Here is an 18736-nt window from a genome sequence, read left to right on the forward strand (position 1 = left end):
ACTAAACAGTTTCAAAATTTTATTATATTTAAAACTAGTCTGTTCGTTGGATTACCTTGGGATAGAACATTTCATCAGGGCATGGCACTAATGATTTTCGACAGACAACGAACCGTATCTAGAGCTTTATTATATTCAAAACTTGCATGCTTATACAAGTACAAACTAGTGCAGCAAACGCTCTGTTCCCCTCCCGTGTAAGATCGTGCGAATGCATCATATAATACAAGTCATGACCACCACCATGCCTATTTCTACATACAAAAGGAAACATTTGTGCTGCCAAAGGCTATATCTCACATAGCTGCTGCTTACTGATGATTTGCAATTGTCATCCATCTAGTAGTGCTTTTGGTGCACATACCTGTAGAGATCATGACCGAGACCCGGCCACAGAAGTGAGGATTTCTATGATAGATCAAAGAGTTCATAGATTTTTTAGATCATCTACTCTATCAATCACATCCAGAGCTTTTAGCCTGTCAATGTCGAAGTCGATGACGGGGACCATGGATGCCCTTCTAGTTGAGAAGTCTCTTTTACCGCCACAACTGGTTGGAGAATGATTATTACTCTTGCTTAGCCTATCATGCTTGCTCAGTCTAGATCTTGTGGTGTTGAACTCCTGACTCTTGCTTATTCCTGGGATAAATTTTCTATATTTCACATCCCTTAGCATTTCCTGGTCTTCTTGGGTGAGGACAGAAGATGAATTATTTGTTTTGCTCGCCGGTAGGGTAACTGTTAGACCCTTTTGGGTGGGAGAGCGAACTGGGGATTTAATCGGAGATCGCACGCCTCCATTTGCCGGCCTAGATTGGCTGATGAGATGGTGAAGCCACACTACCAAGTCAAGGATGTAGGCCTCAGTCTTCTCCTTGTCTGCGTGGTGCAATGTCTCCATTCGGATCAAGTCGGTCTGCCCGGTTGGCTTGCGGTTCATTTCAGACCTGTATGAGAGAGATATAAATCTGAAATTGTTTGCCATTTGCTACACAGGGAGGAAAAGGAAGTAATGTTATGAATGAAACTGTAACTGATCAAGAGAGAGAGAGACACTCACCCCGTGTTTGCCCACTCTCCAACCCAACCAAAACCATGGTGTGCCCTATGATAGCAGTTGCAGCAACAAGCAGGAAAGAGTAAGATGTCATTTATGAGTCAGATAAATTCAGGAAACACCTGGTGTACTATGATAAAGTAATACAGCAGACATGGATGTGTAAGATTACTTGGTTGTGTTATTGGCAATTGGGACAAGCCACCGCAGAGTTTTCTCCATTTCTGCTTTGATTTGAGAAACAGTAAGCTGCATGTGTGCAAGCAGAAGAGGAATTCACACATGATATATATACATGTAGCAAGATAAATATGATAGCTAACATAGGACAGGTTCTGGTGAAGTATAGGCATACCTCTTCCTTGAATTCAAATGATAGCAACTTAGGGCGCAAAGCAGATTTTATGCTAGGTGGCAATCCTTGATATAAAGTGTCCCTTGTATTTGGAGGGACAGAACTTGATCGAGATACCTGACCATAAGCCAGTTTTGGTTAGCACAATGAAAGCCATAATCGCTGGTGAAAACCACTTATCATCACCTAACAGACAATAGGAGACCATATTAAATTAAAAAGAATTAAGTTTGATTTTTTCATTATGCACTTCAGTGCTTCCTGCATGAGTACAGACTAGCATGTACAACTACACAGTTTTGAGTGAATCCTAAGCCTAACATTCGCTAATCACACAACAAGATCAACATATAAAAAGTGCATCCATGTCATTGTTATTTGAGGAACAGATGCAGATAGGCAATATATAAGCCAAAACATGAAGAAAAAAAATTGAGAAACTATGCTGCAAATAGATATATTAGAGGAGCTGTAACTTGAGCAAACCAGATCAAAACAATTGAAGAGAAGGGTATGCCACTCCACATTCATCTACAACATGTCTGTCCAAAATAAACTAGATAGCACCAAAAAAATTGCACCAAGCGAGGAAAGAAATTGATCATAGAAGGGTTTTCACAAGTTATCCACTGCACAAATACCAAAAGAAAAGCAACACCATGAATCTGCGAAACCATATTAATGATCAGATGATTTCATGAACTTACAAGAGTGTCTATCTGACTGATGATATTTGCATAGTGCAGTGAAAGGCCAGCAGGCCCCAATCGTTTCCGATGGTTGCTAGATACATCCACTTGTTCTTCATGATCTACAATTTGATAAGCACTAAATTCAAATTTAAACCATAACAAACAAAAATGCAATATTTTTGTTCATAACAATAATAGTCGTTTCTCTTACAAAGAACATCATCTTTTGTTAGTACTATGAATCAGAATAGTAAAGATAAGAGGCAAAATCGTGCAAAGGAAGTACCGCGGTAGATCTTTTTAATTGACAAGAATATCTCAAATCTATAGATGTTTAAGGAGCATTCAAGTAAAGGATGTATTAGTTAAAGAGTTTTCAAGTATTCTTCTAACTAAGCACAACTGCAGCTAATAAACGAAGTCAGTTGCTGATGTTATACGGACAGTTCTACTATGTTTTCTAACAACAAAAACCTGTGTACTTCCTGGCTTATGTAATTTCATAGGCAAGAACAAACTTCCCTAACCTATGCTGGCTCATAGCAATTGCATACCAAACCAGCAGTTAATCACTGTAACAGCCCAACACAAATTAATTTGTATACTAATGTTAGTATGTCAGAAATCAAGAGCATTCAAGTAAATATGTATCTTTTAGCACAACTAAATACTTGCTCCTCCAGAGAACCTTGCTCTCCTCTCTATGTATTCTATCATTCTAGCTGCCAGTGTGCCTAGAATGAAGCATTTCCTCCTAGTCCATGTTCTATTTTTTGTTGTTATAAAAGGAAATAACTAAATGACATATGAGATACTGATCAAAATATCTAATGCCAAGAAAGACTGAGGAGAAATAATATGTTAAAAGATATAAACGAACTTGTGCAGATGCAGTTCTTTGTTCTCTGGAAAGAGTTTTGGTACTTGATCTAAGTAAAGAATAATAATATAGACATCAAAAATAAACTGAAGAAAAATCTAAAAATATGCACAAGACAATGCAGAAATTAATCTGGGTTTAGATTGAACAGAAAATCCCATAGAAGTTCGAGTTCATAACTTCGTATTGATAAGAAAATGATCATGTTACGCAGGTAAAGAGCACCAAGAGTTGTTTTAAGAACTAATACCAGCACTTCCAAAGGCATCATTGATCTCCAAATGTAAGAAGTGAACAATGTCTACAAGCTTCTCCATGACCTACAAGAAGGTATGTAGTCTCATTTAGACTAGAAATAGGACCTTTTGCAGCACAGACAGACATTGCCATGCTTTGCGACAATAATGGATTATAAGGGTGGAACATTTACTAGTAAGAAGAGAAAACAAAGGCACATAAGAGGCATGAAGTACAAACATAATAAGTATCTACTGGATTGTATCACCTAATAAAAAATAATTGACTGACATATTAAATCTCACAAATAGATCAAAAGATAAAGCAATATTTCCCACCTACCTCCTCCAAATTCTTAGACCAAAGTGACCTTTTCTTTAAACCCTTCACATGCTTCTTTTGGCTCTTCAGCTCTTGGCCCAAAATTCGAATATTGTTGCCTACATAAAAATCAAAGCACGTGATCTCCTTTGAATCAGCAATAATAAGATTATAAACCTAGAGTTTGAGCTGATGTTTTTGGACTAGTCATGTACAAATCCTGAAGAGAAAAATATGAAGATGAAAAATAAGACAAGGAATATTGATTGAGTTGGCTTCAAAGGAAATAATAGCCAGAAGTTAAGGATTAAGAAAGGATCATTTATGACTAATTTAATCTTAACCAAAGCTTAGGCGCATGCTAACTTTGGGATCAGCAAGGAATTTGTGGAATTTGTGTTATCATGGTTTATGTAGGAACTGAGAAAAAAAAACTAGGAGCTCACATGCACTACACATGTGCACTCTTCACCCTTCTTCGATATTATGCTACAAGAGGAGTAGTCGCAGAATGTCCAGCCTCTCCGAATCCAATTCGGTTTCTTTCTATAAAATCAAAAAACCATGAACCATGAACTTTAAGAAAAGAAAGGATGTACTTATCACATAGTGACATCTTCTGGTGACTCTAACCACAGCTATAAAAAAAAAAAATTCTGAGCATCATCTCAAAGTAATTTCTAGTTGATGTGGTTCCACAGAGCATTGACCCAATTAAGACATAAGATATTATTATTATTGAAAAAAATCAGTATTGATACTAAGCATGTTATGAAATATGACTTACTCTGTTATAATATGTGTTGTTGTTATTACTATTGTTATAGATATACTTAGTGAAATTGTCATTTTATATCGCTGGACTTGAATTTATTTAAAGTTATATCTATAGATTTTGGATTTATTTGATTTTTAGGTGAATTTTACTCACTGAGCTATAGTTATTAGCTCATGAGATCCATTTTCTAACATTTCATATATTGATTAGTGTGGCAACTGAGCGAGATGCATCAAGACCTTACCTTCATTTAGGATTTACTCATTTATCTTTCAGTAGCATTATTAATTATATTTTAAATCATCTGCTAATTTAATTTATTTGAAGACACATTAGTGGTAACATTTGGTCATTTTCATTATTGTAGGATTATATTTATTAGAATTAGATATTCATATTAATTCTTGTCATTTTGAACTTAAAAAGTATTAGTAATGGCTTCGTGCATCTCAAGTGTATTGAGATATATAGTCGGTCATGATTTTAAAACCGGGTCGTGACCGTTTAACTCAGAATGTAATAGCGGCTGCAAAATTTTTGATTGACCTCCAAAGTCAAAACAACGCTATGAGCATATGACAAAAGGGAACTTAATGAATTAGTTGGAAAGCAAAATACTTTTGGAGGAAGCCAAATGTTATCACATTTCATTTTAAGGGCTTTACATAATTACCACCGAAAATTTTTAAATACCATAATTGCCACTATTTTTTTTTTTGACTCTTTCTGGATTACCATTATTGTTAATTTTTAATAGAATATCCCTAAAAAATTGTGGTTAAAGGTAACAAACTCATATGAATGACTAAAATATTTTCTTTCTTTAAGTTTAGAGCGTAAAATATTTATCAACAATTTTTGTCTTGTATAAAAGAAGGTATTTTTCCTGTAACAAGATATTGATTATTGAATAAAATATTGAATACCCTTGGAACCATTTTGAATAATTTATATAAGGGCAAAATGGTCTTTTTATATCTAAGCTCGGTCTGAATCATTATTAGTGAAATTTAACCAATAAATGGCATTTTTGAAAGAGTGCAAGGAACTCAAAGCAATTGTGATATTTTGAAATACACAGTGGTAATAATGATATTTTAAGTAGTGGCATTTATGTAAAAATCTCTTAATTTAATTAAAGGCCTTTTTTCCTTGACCAAACAAATGTAGACAAGCCTTCAATAAAGAATCTACAGTTTCATCTTTCTGTTTAAATGACCAAGTTGGTGGGCTTCGGTCTCTATAATGCTGAATTGCTAATAACCAATTTCATATGCAGCATTCAAGTTGGACTTGGTACTAGTAGTAACTTTTCACACATATAATGCTTATGGAAAGATGTTAGATAATAGACAAAGTTTTGAGGAGTGTGGCAAACCCTAGGACGTGATGTTGGTAGTTCAAGATGTGTATGGTGGCATGATGCATGCCACCTTTGTAGAGCATTGAGCCAAAAGTGACATGAGGAGGGAGAGGAGTGGCATTGGGAGGGGAGGGGAGGGGAGGGGAGGGCAAGGGAGAGAGATAGAGAAGAAGAATAGGGAATTTGAACGGTGCTTGAGTTATATAAGAAAGAAGGCTAATTAAGATTTTAGACATTAAGAAAGAAGCATCAAATGTACCTAGGCTAGGAATGCATTAAGAAGCAGCAACTATTTTCTCCAGAAACAGATCTAATGTGAATATAGCTTAGTTGATAAGCCACCGTATCTATAAAATATACAGAAAGTTACAAGAGAAACTGACCTCTTTGAACTGCACTCAAATTGTCCTCTTCCTGATTTTTCCTCCTGTAGTCTTGTTCAAATCTATCCAAGGCATGCAACTCATGGTATAATTCCTAAGAAAAGCAAAAAAAAGTAAAACAAAATAGTCAGACATATTTATGCACTAAGCACAAATCCATAAGCACATGAGCACAGAGATAATTCATTTACATCACAAAAGTTGAGATCTGATTTGAGATCTGATACAGTATATTAAATTGATCAACAAAAAAAAATTTGCATGAGAAAGAAAAGGTAAACAGATTCATGTAACTTCCTTACAAAGCATCAACACATAATTGTATTTTTTTTTCTTTTGGGTACTGCTGGTTTTCTAGAAAGAATTTTTTTTTACCTCTTCCTAGACAGGAATTTTACACCTTAAAGGACATGAAAATTGTTTGCTCTTATAGATAAGGTAGGAAAGATAAGGAACAACAATTGATCTACTCTAAATATATAAATTACTATTCCTTTTCTAGTAGATGCACAATGATTCAACTTAAATGGTACCAAGAAAATCAGATTGCAAGATGCTCTCATGATACCTTGACATATATATCATGAGATAAGTATAAGCTCATAAATATCTAATTATGAAAAGGATGATCAGACTTGATAAAAGATTATCTTGGGTATATGTAGGACAAAATCCAGTTTTCTCAAAATGAAAATATTAGATGAACAAAAGAAGAATAATGCCATGCATGTGAGATGTCATTTGTGATGTGCCAAGCCAACAAGAAATGCAGATTAATAATGCATGACAACTTGCAAATGAAATTCACTATGCTAGTATCCATTAGTTTCTGAGAAATAGCTTCCATAGAATCTTTTCATCCTGTTATTCGCAAAGTCATCCTTTTCTAATCACGCTTACCAAGAGCTAAAGCTTCATTGGTGAAGCCATATTAGATTAGCAACCTACATGTGCATACTCTATTCTGCATTTTTCAATCACAAAAGACTAAATTCATACAATTGTAGGAAATGAAGTGTTCTTTTTATTATTAAGAAACTCACTGCTGTATATTGAACAGACGTCATCAGTTGCTGCATAACTGATTCTGCTTCTTCTTTCATCTGATTTTGTAGTGTATGTTCCGATACCAGTCTAACATTGTCCAAGATAGAAGAAAAATATTATTATGAAACACTATAATATTCTTGGTTTTAAAACATAAGAGAATACTAGGTAAGTTTTTACTTGTCAAAATAGCGGTCCAAGTTGTGCCACTGAGGATCCTTGCAACGATTTCCAAAACGAACAACCTCCTTCGAGAACACTTTCAATTCTTCCCTGTCAACATGAAAACATAGTGCTTTTCACTAGAAGAGGAGCATACAGTCAAAACTACAGTTCCACCATGGGAATATAGGGTAGCTATTCACATAGTAGCAACCATATGAGTGATTGCAAATTTGAGTAGGGCAGCTTTCAAGTTTAACCTTTTGTCTTCAGCGGCAATTTTAAGCAACTCATCCATATCTCTGGATATTAGATGCTGCACACCTTCAGAAGGAAGTACCACTTCTTTCAGATATTTTATGCTCTCCTTTGAAAGTGATTGCATAAGATTGAAACCTTTAACTATTGTGTTGGCAACCTCAAAAGCCAAAATAGCTATTTTATTGCTCTTTGTTGTCACTCCTGGTACAAAACTACCAGTAATGTTCAAACTTGTCATGCTACTACCAAGTGTATCCAATACCTCCACGGCTTTCCCAAGCCCAACAGTACCGGCTCGGCCCAAAATTGAGCTCACTTCTGAGACCTATTTCACAATAGCTAAAAGAACTTTAGTAACTGATAAAGGAGGCTGAACAGATGATGAAGTATAAATTAAATTTCAGGGTAATCAAGCTAAATAAAGAGTTGGAGATCAACATACTTCAAATAGATTAACTATTCAACTGATTTATTTGCAAGAAACAATTGAATCATTTTGAAAACTGTGGAAGCAAAGCACTATGAGACAGACTAATGGACACATAAGATCATTCACAAGTGATAATAGGACTGCCCAACAATAAATTGTTGTATCTACTACACATAATTACTTGGATCATATAATTCCTTCCCAAACAATGTGCAGCCACCTTAGTTAGAGTATCCAGCTGTACCTAGTCCCTACCTTTCATTGATAACAACCTAGATACCCATAAATTAGGGAATTACCTTCAAACCCTCTTAAGACTAGGTTCGATGTTTGCTCTTACTTTAAGGTTTTCTAATCCCATACTAATCTTGAAAGCCCTCGACACCCATATAAGCATTTGGGAACTAAGTATAAACCAATTTTAAAATTAAATCAAAGCTTCATGACAAAAGTAAAGGAACTTAAAATTAACTGAACGTAGTCAACGTACGATTACCCGAACACCCATAGACCATAAAATATTCAACACATTAGTATTCCATGCCAGGAAATATTTCCACTGTTTCTCCCTACAACCTAGTACTTTTGTGGTTAAATTGTAAATTTGTAATAATACGAACTTAGAATAAACGTGAAGATAAGTGACCATCAAACAACCAAGTCATTTAAAAATTAGTGAGTAACTTGTAAACAACTTGCGCTTGACACGATAATTTAGTCTGAATAGACCAACTTATAGAATTAATTTGCCATGTTATTACAAGGTTATGTGATTATGGATTTATGTCCCAACCAAATTGGGCATTCCCTGATTTATCTCCAGATCCATCTCCAGCAAGTGAAGCTAGTGCCAACTATTACTTCATGTTCAACTTCAAAAATATAAAGAATTTAAGAGTTCATTGAAGTAAAGATTAAGGCAAACATAATGATATTTAGCTTGTCAATTGAAGAGTCTTAATCCAAGAGTCAGATTGTCAGAATTTGCTTAGTGCCAAGTCCTCATAAGCAAAAGCACAAAACTTTTTGGAGAACAAAGAAAGACTCTATTTACAATTCAGTGACCATCTTTCTGCAAGAATTGAGTTTCAGAGAAGCAGCATGATACATGACTAGTTGTGATGGTCTATTGGCTCATTGCCAAGTTAATCTTGGTGATGTCCAATTCAATGTGATCTCTGTCCTTCTAATGGAATCTTTTTAGCAAATATTTTTATCATCACATGATGTTACAGGCCAGAGCCAGTTTGTAGTGCTTTAACAGTTGGATTTCATAAAAACAAAAGTCTATAAACTGAGAAAGTCAAATATCAGTTATTAAATGCCCTATCATCACACTTTCACAGAGAAAGTCAAACATGTTTTTCCAGGCTAGTTATTTGTCTCATCTGCCATTCTGGCACACATTATGTGATTTTACTCTGCATTTGTCCAATGCTTGACATATGAGATTTCCTGCGTATTGAGGCTGATTCTTGATAGATGGTGCAATATTTTGTCAGTTATCGCAGCACTTTGGCTTCTAAAGATGCAAAAATATTGCTAACAAAAATCTTAAAACTCATCAGCTTTCTACTAAATTGCCGCTAATAATTAATCATGTTTTGATCATTCACATTCTAATACATCTATTTCAAACCTAGAAAGTGAGATCAACAACAGCATATTGCATCCATATGAAACACAGAAAGTGAGGCTTTATTAACTTGATGCAAAACGTTTGGAAGGCATCTTGAAAACTGACAGACATTATCCCGAATTCCATGAAATTCCTATTGCTATGCTCAACATGAATAAATTATTAAAAAAAACTCTAGTGAGAAGGATTTTAGATTCTTATAAATCCCATTGATCAGCATTAATTTGTGGCCTTGCATTTGCAAGAAAGAAGTGGCCAAAAGCTAACAAGTGGCATTCATGGATCTACATACTTTAAGAAGAACAAGGCAGGTATACCCAAGAATGGACTCGCCTTGTTAGTTCCAGTTTTTGCAGAAGACGAAGACTTTGACTTAGTTGACCCGGATTTTTGGGAGAGAGCTCTGGACAGCTGCGGCTCCCTTGACTCAGCGTCAGTGGCCAGGCTGTCACCGGCAGCCGGCAGCGCCGTCTCGGAAAAGGAGAAGTTTTGCTCCTGCAGCCGCTCATCCATAGCCTCCGCGGCTGGCCGCGCCGCCGAACTGGCTTGCATCTTCTCACGAGCAAGATGCGATTTTGGCTCGGGCTCCCTAAGCCCATTGGGTTCAACTGTGGTTTCACTGGGAGATTTATCTACCGCCGATCTCTTGGAACAAAGCCCACCCATTCGTTCTCAAACTTCCCTTGAACCGATCTCACTTCTCCCTCACAGATTGCTCACAGAACCAGGACCTTTGCAAGAACGGAACCCAATGGAGTATTCAACCCGACAATTCCAACAGCAAATCCAGCATAGATTGTCCCCAGAACTCCAATCCATCAACCGAACCCTGTAAGAGAAACGACCCAATTGCCCATATCAGAAACCCTCATCCAAAATCCAAGCAAGAACATCAAAAGATCCAATTTTCACAAGAAACCAACAGACGAAAACCAGGGGAGAAAGAGAAAAAAAAAAAAAAAAAAGCCGAACCTTTGTCAGTGAGGAGCCGAACGATTGCGTGACTAATCGACCGATCAAGACGAATCTTTACTCCTCCCACGGCATCGGCTGGAGATTTTACCGATCGAAAACCGAGCCGCAGGAGAGAGAAAGAGAGATTTGAGACTAGATTTTCTTGCTCGCTCCTCTCTGTAGCAGGCTAGCAGCAGACCACCCAAACATTATTAAGCCCACTTCAAGTCATGAAGTGTGAGGAGTTGGTCAAACCCAAGTCCCTCATGCCTACTATGCTCACCAGGATAACTACCCCCGGTGCTCAAATACGAGCGCCTGATTAATTAAGCTATTAGCTTAAATTACAAATTACCTTTAAACTAACGTAAAACGGTTAATTACTCCATCCAAACTTATCATATTAAAAAAAATATCAGAATTCCTTTTTTATTATTATTATTCATAAGCCCGAAGGCTCAATATAAGAGTTAGAATATAATAAACTAAGCTTCAAGCTGCTATGTGCACCGCTATCGAACGATTGCTTCGAACTAAACGCAAATCTTAACTGTTATCATAAATATTTTCAATCATCTTAAGAATATAAAAAATGCTGATTTTATAGATAAATATAGATAGAAAAGTCAATAATCTTATATTGATCTAAATGACATGGGTTAGGCAAAACTTTAGGAGGATAATTTGAAATTATATCCCAGATATTCTAACGACGACTAGATAGATAGCTTTCAAACCTTTTTTTTTTCTTTTTCTCTTTTTCTTTTGTCTTTGTCACAACTTCGTATTCTTTTTGGGATGTCAAGGAGAACAGCATGAAAAGATTACGCGTTTTTGACGATTTGCTCAGAGGAAAAGTTACGTCCCTTTGGATTTTAGGATTTTAGGAATTTGAATCTTTTTAAATAGGAATCTCCTCCTTTTTCTTTTAAGTTTTAAATCACATAGATTTTTTTTATTTTTATTATTATTTTTTGATAGATTATGACAGTGTGGCCTAATTATAAGTTAGATAATTATAATTAATAAATTAACTATTTCAAAAAAAAAACGAGTTTAAGTGGCTTGCTTTGTATGTAGGATGACATCTTTAATAAATAAATAATATTATATATATATATATATACTTAAATTTGGGTAGTTGTGAAGTTTCTCTCTCTAGCCTTGCTATCCCGTAGCCAAGGCATAAGGTAGGGCCCGAGGCTTGCGTTGTGACGTGCCGGCGGAACAATATATAAGTAACATGCTTCTCTTTTTCCTACTTCACTTTTAGCTCCTTATCATGTATGCAATATTAAAGAAAATAAAAAATTATGTATGCAATGTATTTCTAAGTTGAAGGTTTAATTTAGTGATTTTATTATTAAAATTGGTCTTTGAGCGATTTTATTATTAAATTTTACATTTACCACCCTATTTAAGATTTAGCCCATTTATTTTTTTTAATATTTATAAATTAAGTCATATGTAATCTTATTTCTACTAATACAATTCATGCTAAAATACTATGTTGGAGTAGAAAAATAGAATAAACCGTCTAATTTTAGATATTTTTATTTTAAAATTTAATTGGGATAAAAATGTTGGAATAACTCACCCCACTTATTCTAAAAAGCCCAAGAGCAATAATGTCAATTTAATTATTTTAATCTATTTTCTCAACAATTAAATAAAATACCATCTTATTCCAACAATCATTTATTTTTTAACGTAACCAAACCGTAAATTAGAATTGGAATACAAAAGTTTCTTTATTCCAGAATAAGTCCAAATCTTTTAAATTCACAGCCAAAGTTGGATACAAATTGACTCTATAAAGTGATCCGACGGAACAACGGAAGCGAATTCAACGGCATATTGTGCGTTCACACTGGGTTTGTGTGGGCCGGCAAGTCTGACGAGTTGCCTGAGAAATAAATTTTTGGTCAGCGGAGTTCCGCAGTGGGAGAGAGAGAGAGAGAGAGAGAGATTTATTTGGCATTCTACAAAGGATGGTTAATTAGAATTTTAATGCACTTTTTGTCAAGTAAGTCCAGTCTTTCTATTTTGTCCTTCGTTTTGACAAATGCGACTCAAATGGACCTTAAAGAAAATGAATCAAACTTGTAAAGAAATTTAATAGGGAAATTTACATTTAACACCTCCCCTTTTCACCTATTTACAGTTCTACTGCGTCTAATATTTTTAACATTTGCAAAATTGACCCCTCTCATTTTTATCAAATAGATGCACAGAATGCTCTGCTTATGTTTACTTAACTTAACTAGATTACTGAGTTAATTTAACTATACTAGTATAATTATCAAAATACTCTTTGTCCAACTCAACATGTCTTTCTTAACCCAAATATTTTACCCAAAAAACCTTTTCCAAACTAAGAGGCTACATGAGAAAGGATAAATGGGGAAAAAAAAAAGTGACTCATTTTATTTTTGTTTTGAGATTTAAGATTGAAAGAAATTATTAAATCTATGGTGCCCCACGAGAAAGGGATATGTGTATTTTATAATATTCTAGAAAATAATAGTTTGCAATTGATAAAATATTCTCATCTGATCAAATAATGTTAGTGTTAACTTAAAGCAGGGTATTTTGTATAAATGTTTAGTAAAAGTATGACCCTATTTGTAAATATAAAAGATACAGGATGTAAACTATAAATAGGTGAAAAGGCTTCGCAAGTTTCCCAGTTTAATATTTGACTCTGTAGAGTGATAGATACTTCGTTTAACTTAGTCAAAGCAATCCTACTTTGAATCACTTTGAATCATTTCGACAATAATTAGTGTTATGACATTGATATCTATGATTCAAATTTGTATTAACTATCACAAACTTTCACATAATTTTTTTTACTATATAGACCTCTTGACATAAAAAAATTCTGAATTCAAAGAATCCATATAGTTGCTGTTTTTCTTAGTTGAATAAATTTACACAAATAAAATAGAAGGATTTTCTTTGTTGATTAAATATATTTTACATTTTTACTCCATATAGTTTGGACGAAAATTATTTTACCACAGAACTTTTTATCTAAATTGCAGCTACAATAATACTACTTCTGTTAGATAAATATAAATTGAGAGAGAACCTGGGAGAGAGTTCAGGATACAAAAGTTCAAGATAGATCAGCGACACAAAGCATACTTTCAGTTGCTCAAACGCATGACAATTTTTAGGATAAAAGACATCTTATTATTTTTGGATGAAATATCCAACAGTTAAAAGTAAGAAAATAATTGGTTACTTAACCATGACATATCTCCTTTTCCTTTTATATATATGACAACCACTGGCAATCAATCTTTCAAACAGAGATATCAGCAGCTGGAACTTTAAGATAACAATTAAACCATTTACAGAACAACAAAGGTACAACAGTGGTATCTTACATTGCTTACTAGTCTTGACATTAGAACAAAGCCATCACAACATTTACAAAGTTACCAATTCCAGAATTCCTGAGGTCTCTTCCTGGCCCAGAACCATATTATAATATATGATTTTGAAATAACATAACTGCAGATAAGAGACTTCTAGATGGAATGATGAAACCTGCTAACCAGAAAGGAATGACATAGCTCTTCGGAAGTCCAGAGATTCTAGAGCAGACTCTGGGAAATGACTCTGACCTGGAACCCACAAACCACCTCTGTGAGGAACTACTATTTGTTGGTCTTTCTTCTTTCCATCAGAACCAGAGCGTGTAGGTGAAGTTTCTTTCTTTTTCTTCACAAATTCAAAAAATTCTGCCACTTGCCGAGCATACCTTGACAATAACAAATAAAATAATTGATCAACATTTTAAAATATGATATAAGAATAAAAAGTATCACGCAAAATCAAGGACAATAAATATGGTATGCACATTAAGAACATATCATACTGAGGATTATCTGGTCAGCAATAGATAAATTTAAAACCTTGGGCAATGTCGTAGTTCATTAGCCAGATGAGGAACACCAGCTGGCAGCGGAACTACATATAGACACTTATAAGATGCAATAGGGGTACTTCTAGGAAAAAAACCAAGCAGTTAGAGCGGGGGATGAAACCAAGACACACAGTAAGAACTCTTGTCACAGAATGATGGGGGTTTGCATATCTCAGTAATAACTGCTTTAGGTTTCAGAATTTTAAACCTAAATGTGCATTTCAGTCGGGTAATTTAATTGCCTAACTTGCTTCACGTCATAAACCTAATGCTTTATACACAAACCCAGCTAGCAAACAACCTGATATGTTGATTAATAAGCAAAGTCGGCTGGAAATTTTTCAGATCAACTGATGGAATAGATACAAATTGAGTAGAAAGAACAATGGTGATTATCTGCTAAAATATGAGTGCTTATAAATTCCTTTGTTGCATGCTGAGCAATGTGGATGCTGAGCAAGGACAAAATTTAGAGATATTAACTTAAATGGCCTAACCATGTATCTTCAATTGTAGTATTATTAAGTCACAGTCATTACCATGTAAAAAGTGGACAAAAGTAGCTATGAAAGGATCTCACAAGTCAATAGCAAGTCTAACTTTGATATAAAGAAAGCAACATCGAGCACATCCAAGGTGAGAGGTACTACCCCAAACCATGCTTTAAGATAAATCAAAATTGAGCTTCAGCTTTTGATATGCCATAAAATATTTATAAGTTCAGATTTCTCTTTTGGAACTGCTATATATATATATATATAAAGAGAGAGAGAGAGAGAGCTTACTGCCTTTTGGCTTCAATATCTTTGCTAAAATCTATATTGGGTTCACAATCCAGTACCAAAGCAGGAACCTATTCATAAAAAGGAAAAAGATTCAGCCATAAACTCAAGTGAAATTTAGTATCAAAGATTGTTAAAGAACAATTATATGGTAAGATTACCTTTTGGATACTTGAATGCATATGATCCCCTTCTAGGTAGAATACACGATCTCTTATCTCAGGATGTAAGGAGCTATCCATATGTAGGGGCAACTGACTCACGGATAATACACCATGATTTCCTTGTTGCAAAGGGAACAGCCAGCTCTCATGTTTCTCATGCAAGCCTTGTAAGTATTCTAGTGAAACACCACCTTCTTCTGCTCTCTTGCGGAGCATCATTCTCTTGTGGCATGTATCAGGGCTAGCTCTAAGATAAATGAAGCCATCAGGGATAAGACCCGGAAGACATGATACGACAGGGTCAAACCATGAGTCATAAATGCTGATCTCCATCTCATTCATCCAATTAGCTTCATGAACAGCACGAACAAAGACCTGCATGCAAGACAAATCAGCCCTTTACCATTACAATAGAGCAGTTATTAATAAATTGATGTCAACGAAATAAAAGAAAGGCATGAAAGATAGAATCAGATTACACAATAATTTAACTTACCATTCTATCGCTGAAAACACTTCGTTCCATCAGCCTGAGGGGCTTTATTCCACCAGCAGACTCTCTTTCCTGCATGACCCTTGTAACAAACACATAATTCTGGAATGTGTAGGCATACCTCTGTGGCTCAGCATAGAAAGCATCCAATATATTGAAGTGATCAGGTCCAACATCCTGCCACTTGGAGATAGGCTCTGGTACTATTTCTACAAGATCACGCAGCTCAAGAGTTTCATTAGCTATTCTTTGGAGGAAGGTAGTCTTTCCAACACTAATGTTTCCTTCAACACAAAATGTGAGCCTTTTCTTCTGTGTAGACTTCAAATCACACTGTGTATCCTCCTCTCTTAACTCTTCATCAACACTTTCCTTGATGAAGGAGGTTATACTCTCTGCATGGTTCTTATGGATGATACCTACCGAGCCCTGTAAGTACTCAACCATCTTCTCACTGGACTTACCAAAGAACTGCAAATGTTCACCAAGAGAAATTTGAGGAATATTACAGCATTAAAAGGCGAAATGCATAAACATTCATACAAGAAAAGCAAGTTGGAAATCATGAAATCGTTCATTCTAAAGATTTCAGAATAATAAGGTAATGAAACACTCATAAACAGATGTGTAATAAAAGATAAAAAAAAACCAGCATATGTACTAAAACCTTGAATCTAGGACATCTAAAAAATATGGGATCATGCATCAGAGGAAATAGAGAGCTGGAATTACCCATCCACACGGTACTGAAGATTGCAATTAATTGGAGCCAAGTCTCCGTTACACTGTCTCCTTTTACAGTCTATACTTGGACTAACTCAAATGTTTATCTACAAACCCAGAAAAGAAACCAGCGGAATTACTCATTTTATAGTCACATTTATGCATTCCACTATACTCTAATTCTAATTTGTCTTCTTCAATAATAAATGCAAAATCCAAGAAAACAAGAAAACTTTAAATCTGGTAATGTACCTTGTCCCTATAAAGCTGTTTTAGCTGGGTGACTCCCTGAAAACCCTTATCCACCAGCTTCTTTAGATTGCGATGCCCAACACCAGGAATCGCCAAGAGCTCAACACTTCCTACCGGCGGAGCACCCACGGCTCCACCTCTGTGCCTCCTCTCACTTCCCGACGCCGTTCTACCTTTCTTATCCTTCTCCTCTTCCTCCTCCACCTCCTCGCCATCGGACCCCTCCAAGTTCCTACCTTTCTCGCGATTCTTCGAAGCCTCGACCGCCGCGAAGTTCCTCCGACCTCCGGACCGCATCCAGGCCGCCTCCGGCGGAGCTAAGCGAGCTCCGGCGAGGAGAGCGCGACGGAGAGCGGGGTTAGGGCTTCGGTGGGTGTAGAGTGGAGGAAGGGAGAGGCGGAGAGAGGGCATCCGATGGAGGAGGAGGAGGAGGGGGAGATTGGGGTTAAGGGAGGCGGCGGTGGAGAGGATAGGGTTGGAGTGGGTCAAGAAGGTTCCGCGCCAGAGCTTGTGCATGGCGTTCGATGGAGGTCATGGGAAGAAGGGGGAGAAGGGGTTAAGGTTTTGAATTGAGAAGGAGGCCAGGTAAGAGGAAGAAGGACTAGGGTTTTGGGTTTTGGAAGAGATATATATATATATATATATATATATATATATATATATATAGAGAGAGAGAGGTCCGAGACGCGCGGAGGAGGAGAGCGTGGACTGTGGTCCACGGAAATCAAACAAAATCGAACGGCTGCTTGTTTGTTTCTGAGAGAGAGAGAGAGAGAGAGAGAGAGAGAGAGAGAGAGAGAGAGAGATTTACCTCATCGATAAAAAGAAAGGTATTTTCGGAAGTCGGAGTTTCTTCAATAGTCAACTTACGAAAAATATATATGACTTACTTGTTTTCATGTTTTGGGTGTTCTTTCTTTTTACCAAACTAGTCTCCTGCATTTTATTTATCAAAATATATTATAAATCAAATTTAATACTAAAAAAATCTAATTTACTACACATGTAAATTTAAATTTAAACTAACGAGATAAAAAACTTATCAGCTTAAATCTCTAAACTTATTAGTGATTTATTTGAGTAAATTATTTTATTTTTCAATTGGAACGCTAATAAATTTATAAGTCATTTGGTTTAATTTTTCTTTTTAGTTATCGCACATAAAACATTGATCATATCAGCGACTTTATATCAAAAGAAGATGTTAAACTTATTGTTCTTTTCTCTATCACATAAACACCGATAATTTCAACATTTTACTAATATTTATAGAAAAATAAATCTCTTTTATTATTAATTTTATAGTGTAACAATTTATATCAGACTGCCTAGATGAGCTTTCGAGATAGAATGTTTTGTGTGAAAACTTAATAAATAATTTTATATTTTATAAATTTGTCCTATTTCTTTTAACTGTAAAATCTATAGTTATCAAAACCAGATCAAATCGAGTGATCGGATCTATATAACTGTAAAATCTATTATTTAAATTTGGACAAAAAACATTAATAGTTTCACAGATAAAAGTTTAGTAGGGGGGAAAAATGTAATTTACCTAAAAGAACTAATATTTACATGGGTCAGAACTACAGGCGGGTTAAATGATAGAAACAATAGTTCAGCAAACTATACATTTTGACCTACCCTCATGAGTGTAAATTATATATGTACTAGATTTATAATTTATATACTAAAACAAAGAGTTAATAGTCAATAGGTTATTTTATAGGGGAAAAAAATTGACATCACTATATTCACAAAGCATTTCACAGTATAGTCTAATGACTCATTATATCTACAAGTTTCCTGATGAATAAGCCCAC

General features: G+C 35.3%; 2 protein-coding genes across 2 annotated transcripts; both read right to left on the reverse strand.

Moving 5' to 3' along the window:
* Positions 1-94: 94 nt before the first annotated feature.
* On the reverse strand, positions 95-10809 carry LOC140792240 (protein PSK SIMULATOR 1). The gene is made up of 13 exons (XM_073143100.1): positions 10581-10809; positions 9942-10437; positions 7539-7864; positions 7297-7389; positions 7113-7203; positions 6070-6163; positions 3567-3664; positions 3238-3307; positions 2123-2226; positions 1416-1532; positions 1233-1309; positions 1064-1108; positions 95-950 (listed from the first exon to the last, which is right to left on the reverse strand). Exons 2-13 carry the CDS (start codon positions 10272-10274, stop codon positions 428-430), a joined length of 1971 nt encoding a protein of 656 aa, XP_072999201.1. The 5' UTR covers positions 10275-10437; positions 10581-10809; the 3' UTR covers positions 95-427.
* Positions 10810-13899: 3090 nt separating this feature from the next.
* Positions 13900-17627, reverse strand: LOC140791982 (uncharacterized). The gene is made up of 5 exons (XM_073142728.1): positions 16914-17627; positions 15942-16409; positions 15443-15820; positions 15285-15352; positions 13900-14334 (listed from the first exon to the last, which is right to left on the reverse strand). Exons 1-5 carry the CDS (start codon positions 17427-17429, stop codon positions 14124-14126), a joined length of 1641 nt encoding a protein of 546 aa, XP_072998829.1. The 5' UTR covers positions 17430-17627; the 3' UTR covers positions 13900-14123.
* Between the last annotated feature and the right edge of the window lie 1109 nt (positions 17628-18736).

This window comes from Typha latifolia, chromosome 7 (assembly GCF_019914945.1).
Source record: "Typha latifolia isolate L0001 chromosome 7, TyphaL0001v2, whole genome shotgun sequence".
In the NCBI taxonomy this organism is placed as follows: domain Eukaryota; kingdom Viridiplantae; phylum Streptophyta; class Magnoliopsida; order Poales; family Typhaceae; genus Typha; species Typha latifolia.

What these genes read in the sequence shown, in the direction of transcription:
- LOC140792240 (XM_073143100.1), bottom strand. Translation starts at nt 10,274, where the DNA reads ATGGGTGGGCTTTGTTCCAAGAGATCGGCGGTAGATAAATCTCCCAGT. An exon ending in CAAAAACTGGAACTAACAAG is followed by an intron (nt 7,865 to 9,941) that starts GCGAGTCCATTC and finishes ATTGTGAAATAG; the next exon opens with GTCTCAGAAGTGAGCTCAAT. An exon ending in GGAGAGTGGGCAAACACGGG is followed by an intron (nt 951 to 1,063) that starts GTGAGTGTCTCT and finishes TCTCTCATACAG; the next exon opens with GTCTGAAATGAACCGCAAGC.
- LOC140791982 (XM_073142728.1), bottom strand. Translation starts at nt 17,429, where the DNA reads ATGCACAAGCTCTGGCGCGGAACCTTCTTGACCCACTCCAACCCTATC. An exon ending in GTGTTTTCAGCGATAGAATG is followed by an intron (nt 15,821 to 15,941) that starts GTAAGTTAAATT and finishes TCTTGCATGCAG; the next exon opens with GTCTTTGTTCGTGCTGTTCA. An exon ending in TGCATTCAAGTATCCAAAAG is followed by an intron (nt 15,353 to 15,442) that starts GTAATCTTACCA and finishes TTTTATGAATAG; the next exon opens with GTTCCTGCTTTGGTACTGGA.